At 29.9% G+C, this 7,834-nt stretch overlaps 2 protein-coding genes across 3 annotated transcripts in view; one reads left to right on the forward strand and one right to left on the reverse strand.

Moving 5' to 3' along the window:
- The window catches only part of LOC106683597 (pleckstrin homology domain-containing family G member 5), an 84,831-nt gene that overhangs the window by 49,785 nt on the left and 27,212 nt on the right, over positions 1-7,834 (forward strand). The window lies entirely within an intron of this gene.
- Positions 5,770-7,834, reverse strand: part of timeout (circadian regulator timeout) — a gene marked incomplete in the record, with an annotated part of 53,585 nt that continues 51,520 nt past the window's right edge. Inside the window, 2 exon segments of the mRNA XM_067050922.1 lie at positions 5,770-6,841; positions 6,922-7,049. Coding sequence (XP_066907023.1) covers positions 5,959-6,841; positions 6,922-7,049 — 1,011 coding nt within the window.

Below are 7,834 nucleotides of genomic sequence, written 5' to 3' on the forward strand. Positions count from 1 at the left end.
TATATATATATGTATATATCGCTATCAACTCAATAGTTCTCAACTACAGTGAAATCTCGGTAATCCAAACTGATTGCTTCAGGGTAGTGTTTGGATTACTGGAAATTTCAGATTAAAGAAAGTATAAAGACAAATGGTATACAAAAAATTCAACAATATGAATGTTCATAACTATTTTTTTTTATTTAATTTTTTAAAATATTTTTGTGGAAATTTGACAGTTTGAAATTTTAAAAAATTAATCTTTTTTAAAGAAGTTGAATTTTTTTTTGTCAGGTGCTATGAGTCTTATTGTAACTTCACTGGTCACTAGCCCTATTTTGGGCGGCTTTTATTTTATTTTATTTTAAATCCCCAGTAATGCTAAGTGATAATTTAATTTTTAAGATTATTCATCCATTAGTAAAAACAAGTATAAATACAAATTAAAAATACAATTATTATGTATTTTTCAAATGTGATAAAAAAAAAATAACTTAATCTACAAACTTTGGATTATACATATTTCTACTATTAATTAAACTATTTTTACTGAATCAAATCTTATACTGTAGATATTAAGTATTTTTAATTCCAACAAAATATATTATGAACAATTTTATATGAATTAGATAACCCGATATCGAAACTGTGTAAAACTTTCCACTTTCAACTTTCACGGTTATTACAATAACTTGCCTTTAGATCAGGAAGTTAAAAATGTTCTTTATACATACATGTGCACTTTTATTTGAAAATAAGAATGTTATTGCCTATTGAGTATTCTCAAAAAAAGTAAATTTTTTTTTTCCGCACCAGTTCAGATTACTGGAGTGTTCGAATTACCAAGATTACACTGTATTTATTTATTGTTGACATTTTGACCCACAGTGTAGGTTTTTATAAGGGCTACAAATAAAAAGATTCAAAGAAAGTAGAGTCAATGTAAGAGTAAAAGAGTGTTAGAAAAAAGATGTTAAGTTGTAGGTATACAAACTATCAAAAATTTAAAGAAAATAATAAAGAAGGTAAAGTAAGTATACAAATTATTGATTAACTTAACAAAGGGCATTGAACTGAAACATCAGAGTATATATTATTGAAAAGACTATTAATTTAATTAACTAAGGAGATATAATAACTGACAAAGTAATTAGTAATGAGTTTTAATATCGTAATTAATGTATTAGTTACTAATGATGAGTTTAATTATGATAAAGAATCAACTTATAGAAATTTATTATGTTTAACTACTCTTTATAGTGTTAATTAATAATTTTTGCATTTATTTTTATCCTCCGTGTTATTTTATTTAAAGTTTTGATAGTTTATATACCTCCACCCTTACTTCTTTTGCATATCACTCTTAAATTGATTCTACTTTCTTTGTATTTTTTATTTGTAGCCCTGATGAAGACCTACATAGTGGGTTGAAACTTCGGCAGTAAATAAATAGTTAAGAACTATGTTTTATTTCTTCTGACCACATCCTTCAAAATATTGTACTAAGTTCTGTAATTCGATCAAAACTTTAAGGGGCCCAATTTATTTTTTTATATCTGTTTCATTCATAATAACTCTTATTTTGTTGTTTCTTAAAGTTTATAAAAATACCAAATATCAAGCAGTCGACTGACTCCTAATGGATTTGTAGTTTATTAGACTGCAATGTGCTCGAGTGTTTTTCAAATTCAATTATTTGAAAAAATAAAAGAAACTACAATGGTTAATACATTATTATTTCTGTCAAAAAGTATAAAATTGAGGACCAATAATGTATCAAAAGTTTTAAATAAGATTATTTTTTGTTTATGTATTAATGAAATATTATTTCATACAGGTTATCTGCATTAAGTTAATTCCGCTTAGTTTGTTCTTCATAAAACCATCGCTATGGTCAAAGGATTTTAAAAAAATTAATATTAAAATATAAAGTATTTACAAAGTTTATTTTACTTTATAGATCATATTTTTACTTGAGATGTAAAAATACTACTGATTAAATTATGAAGATTATCAAGAGTCTTCAATAAAAATGAAGTAATAACCAAGAGTTAAAACTTATTGATATATTCACACATCTATCTAAAATATATCAGAGTTTAAATCGGTTTGAGGAAAGGTTGTAGTAAAATTGTATTAATTTCGGCATTTTATTCTCTATTCGGATATCAATGCCGATTTAAATGTACTCTTTTAAAGATGGCCACAAATACCCCAATACTATAAAGTTAAAACCGGAAGGACCAAAGAGAATTTCTGCTTTAACTATGTAATTTTTTCAAATATGATTTAAATGTGTTTTTTATAAAATAAGGAGTAGCCTAGACCAAAGTAGGTTTAAAAGAGCCTAAGGATTGTAAATCCGTCTAATCGTACGCTTGCTGTAAACGTAGATGAAATACTGATCTCATGTATTAATAAAAAATAAAAAAATAAGTCGTGATAACGCACTTTTTGTACTAATACATCGAAGCGTATTCCGTATTTGTATAGTTGTATTAAGACCAACAAGCCTGTGTTTGTCTTGAAGTAAAAAGCTTATTGTGATGTAATTGCATTGTATTCGCTTAAATGTGTTTATTTGATTAATGTAAATGTACCTGTTAGCTTGATAAGAAATATTAATGTCTTAGGTAATATATAAATGTGAAAAAGGTAATGGTGTTTAGAAAAAGTGCCTTTTTTGCTTATTTATGTTTTGTAAATATCGCTGATGTAATAGAAAATAAAGCAGTGGACTTGAACATTTGTTTTCATTATGTTTCTCCTTTTCACTTTTTTTTTTTTTCAGTAATTACCTGTATGGTAGAATTGAACTTTACATTATCATTGGCATAATAATAATACATCTGTAATGCATCCTAGAGTAGAGAAGACTTTGACAAATTAAATTAATTAAACAGGTTAATAGAAGAACCTTGAAAAAGTGGTTAAAATTGGAAATTGGTGTGGTGAAACCCACCCTATGGTAGTCTTACTTATCTTAACTTTTAAACATTCAAACATATAGCGAACATTCGTTAATATATGACAATGTCACAATCTCTCAATGGAGATCATATCACCAAAAATAATAGTAAAGAAACTACTGAACAACCATGAAAATGATAAACAGAGTTGAAAATTGATCAGCCAAGAACCTGAACAGATTTTAAATTTGTATAAATAAATTCTAAATCGATGATAATGTAAATATAATTGGAATAAAGGGGTAGAGAAATTAGAGAGGACAGTAGTTTTTTTTTTATTACCTTTAGGATAATTTTTTTTTTAAAGATAATTGATAAATATTAACTTTTTTATTGAAATTTACCGCTGTATTTAGATAAAAATACATCAAGTAAATGTGATGTTAATTCAATTACAATGGCATGGCAGTGACTTGTAGAGAAACTACGCATTGGCAGCACTCTAATAGCATTTCTACATTAGATCTTAAGACCATCTTCTTTTCAGGTGCCTCGGAGGATTGTCAGGAATAAAAGTTTAGAAGCTAGTGGGTTTGGGTGGTTACAGAGTTAATAATAGAAGTAATGCTATCTGATTCAGGCTGGATTGGCTACATATGGAACATTGAGGTATTTATAGATGATTTTATTTCTGATAAAGGGGCATTGAGGATTTTAGATGATAAGGATTGGATTTGAGGAAATCAATGGTTTAGTGGAGCCCCAAAGCTCAACTCCTCAAGTCCTAGGTTATAGGACTGTTGCCATACAACCAATGGAAGATGCTAGTGTTGTAGACAAGGAGGTATTCTACTGGGATTTTCAAAAAATAGTGGATAAAGCTAAAGGAAAAGGAAGGTCAGTAATCCTGAGTGGAGACTTCAATGCCAGAACAGAAAATGATGAAAGATCTGGATAAGGAGTTCTTGGGCTGCATGGAGATGAGAATGTGAGGAATAGTAATGGACAGCCGCTAATAGACTTTTGTGTCCATAATGACTTTCTCATAGAAAATTCTTTCTATCCACACAAGAGAATCCACAAAATCAACTTCTTATGCATGGAAAAAAATAGTGTAATTGACTATTTCATATACGATAGGAACATAAGGCAGTATTTCGCTGATATAAAAGTAGTAAGAGGAGCGGAGATAGGCAGCGACCACCTTTTACTTAGGATTTTGGTAAAAGGCTGAGCAAGTACCATCGCGAATCCATAAGAATATTTTGGCAAAAAGATAAAACGTTAAGAGAAAAGTAATGCAAGCCCATTAGAAATGTAAAAGGTAGCGATGGAATCATACTTACAGACAAGGAAAAAATCCTTGGCAGATGGAAGTAATATTTCCAGGAGAAATTCTCTGAAAACCCAGAAACGGACCATTGCCAAGAATGAGAGCCCAATATTCAAAAAAGCCTGGAGGTTATAGAGGAAGAAGAAATAGAAAATGCAATCAAAAAGCTAAAAAAAAGGTAAAGCATCAGGAAGGGATGGATTGCACCAGAATATTTGAAATATGGTAGTCAAGAACTTCTTAAAGCAGTTCAATCGCTATTCCAAGAAGTATATGACAGAAAGAGAATTCCCAGGGACTGAAAATATTGTATAATCCTCCTGATTTATTAAAAAGGATGCAAGACAGACTGCAAAAATTATAGACCCATTAGTTTGCTTTTCGTAGTCTATAAACTTTGCACTTCTATTCTAGAAAGGAGACTCCAGTGGATTGTGAAAGGGCAGTTAGAAGCAGGCTGGTTTTCGTCCAGGCCGACAGACGCAGGATCACATCTTAGTTCTCAGAAATATTGCAAAAAAAGCTTGGGACTGAGATAAAAATCTATATCTTGCATTCCTTGATCTGAATGTAGCCAAAAGAAATTTGGAATGCACTAATAGCCAAAGGTGTACTTTGAGACTTGCTGGCGGCCATACAGTCAGCCAACCAAAGAGCCATGGCAGTGGTAAGAATAAATGGTATGGAATCAGAACCTTTTCCAATTGTGAGAGGAGTTAGCTTAGGACAGGGAGATAGTTTAAGTCCCCTTCTATTTATAAATGTAATGGACGAAATCCACAAAATCTGCAAACGATGAACTGCGTGGACAATTGGGAAATGGAATATGAGAACTGTCCTCGTACAAAGCCTTTTATACGCGGGTGACATAGTCCTAATAACCAACACCAAGACCAAACTACAACAAGCTCTGGTAGAATGGGAAGAAAATTTGCTCAGGAAAGGGATGCAAATTAACACCTCCAAGAGTAAAAAGCTGGTTAAGGCGAGATGGTTAAGTCAGGATAGCAGATCCAGATATGTCACTGTAAGTAGAAGACATTAAGGCAGACCAAGGATGTCATACCTGGATTATGTCAACCGTTTGTGCAAGAGGAGAGGTAAAAATCTCTGTCAAGCCAGGAACATGGCAAGTGACTGAGAACAGTGGTAGTCTTGGCTGAACACTCCCCAATGCTTATAAGGCACTACAGGTTGATACGAAAGAAGAAGGAATTTTGATTTAAGTTGAGAACAGTAGTAACAGGGAAGATAGGAGAATTGGAGAGAGCAAGGCCATTGAGATGAAATGAAAAATTTTAAAGAATACCTGATGAAGAAGCAGAAGAGGATTTAGTCAGAGTAGAGGAATAAAGAAATATAAATTTGGTTTTTAGGCCTAAATCCTGACGAAGACCTGTAATTTTGATTGAAATATTGGCTTTCAATAAAGAAATAATCTAAAATCCTTCAATTTTGACTTACATATATCAGATCAAAGATAATTTATCACAAAAAATTAAAATATATATTTTATTTTTTAAACAATATAATACCATATATATTTAACAAAATATTTACTCTCTTATAACTTGAAATAAAACTCAAATATAAAAATGTAAATTATTAAAACAGTCTAAAATGAAAAAGAAATTACACTTTGTTAAAAAATTTATACCATTAAAATAACTTCGAAACTAAATGTTATTACATAAATTGAACAGAGTAATTTACAACAAGACTAGATCAGATCAACTAATCTTCATCATCTGAAAGAATAATATGCTTCCTCTTCTTTCCAAGATGCACTGATTCGTCTTCTGAATCGCTGTCTAACATTCTTGACCTTTTGTTCTGATGAGCCCCGGATTCCAGATTTGGAGAGTCTGCTTCATCAAGAGAAATTACTTCTTTTGTATTACTCTGTGTATCTTCATCAGACATATATGATACATTTTTTATCTCTTCTACTTCTCTGGCACTGGATGTTGATTCAATTATAGTTTCAGTTTCTAATTCATTTTCAGAATCAGTATCCTTCAGGATCCTAGATTTTTTCCGAATAGTGGACTGTGATTTGTTTTTTGTTCCTTTTCCTTTTGAAGTCTCACGATTTTCCTTTTCTTCATCTGATGTATCAGATGCTATTTTAGTTTCATCTTCTCTTCGGGAAGCTTCAGATTCTAATTCATTCTCTGAATCTGTATCCTTCAATACCCTTGATCTGTTACGACCAATGGAATGTGATTTGTTTTTAGTACCTTTATTCTTGGGTGATTTTTTACCCTTTAAAATCTCAGGTTCTTGTAATTCTTCATCAGATGTATTAGATACTTTTTTTATTTCATTCTCTTCTTTTGCATCATTAAATGTTGATTTAGCAGCTTCAGATTCTGATTCATTTTCAGAATCGGTATCCTTAAACATCCTTGAATTTATCCAATCCTTTTTGTTTTTTGACCGTTTATTCTTGGAAGATTTTTTTCCATTTAAAGCTTCATCATTTTTCTTATTCTTTTTATTTTTTGATAGGTTTTTACTGTTATCAGGTTCCACGTCTGGAAAATCTTTTAATGGAGATTCTTCGTCATTGTTATCAGATAAGTTTTCATCCTCACAATCCTTACCAGTAATTTCCCTAAAAAGATAAAATAATTTAATCAGTACTATTAAGGTTTTAGAAATGTTTGATAAAAAAGAAATAAAATAAGACAATACCTTATAATTTTCCTAGCTTCTTCAAAACATTCTTCAACAGTTTTGTTTTCAATTAACAGATTTATAAGGTTCTGTCTATTTCTAAAATCTGTATCACGCCATGTGGAAGAAAATCTCCAGTACATTTCCTGAAAAAATTAATACTTTTAGTTCTTAGGTAATATTCAAATGCAATATGTTGTGATATTTTACCTCCATAGTAAAATAAAATTTTTTACTTAAATTTTTGACATGTTTTTACTATGATTTTGTGTTTTACTGTATAGATCTCACTCTTATTGCTAAAATTGCAATAATCTTACATTATGATTAGAATTAGTAATGTATGTGTGTGCTTAATTATAGATATTATTGGATCCTTATTTTTATCATATTCTGTATCATCTTGTTTTATTCTCATTAATATATTAATTCACAAATAATAATTAGTAAATTTGCAGCTTTATTATTCACTTCGAAGTCCTTTTAGTTATTTTTATTTTAGTAGTTCTTAATTAAATTGTTAGTTGTATCACTTGAGATCAATTCATATTTTACTGATGTAGCTTATTTATAGTAACAGCCCCCTCAATGCCGTAATAGTCAAAATTGTAATAATTACATTTCACTTAAGTCTATCATTTTTGTTACATACACTTGTTATTTTGGCACCGACCAATAGATGTTGTCATCTGGTCGGATCATATTGGATATAATTTTTTTAATGAATAAAAAATGAAGTGAATTAAGTTTTTAAAAACTCAAAAATTAATCAATACTTGTAAGTTGAACTTAAAAATAAAATTAAATAATATGGTGAAATGGAGGAAGAACCTCTATTGTCACCTTTCTCCATATTTGAGGCTCTAAGTTAGCTGTATCACAGCAATGTAGAACAAACTGTAATAGACAATTGGCATGGCTATACAAACTA

The sequence above is a fragment of the Halyomorpha halys genome, unplaced genomic scaffold (assembly GCF_000696795.3).
Source record: "Halyomorpha halys isolate HHAL.00 unplaced genomic scaffold, Hhal_1.1 Scaffold498.1, whole genome shotgun sequence".
Classification (NCBI taxonomy): domain Eukaryota; kingdom Metazoa; phylum Arthropoda; class Insecta; order Hemiptera; family Pentatomidae; genus Halyomorpha; species Halyomorpha halys.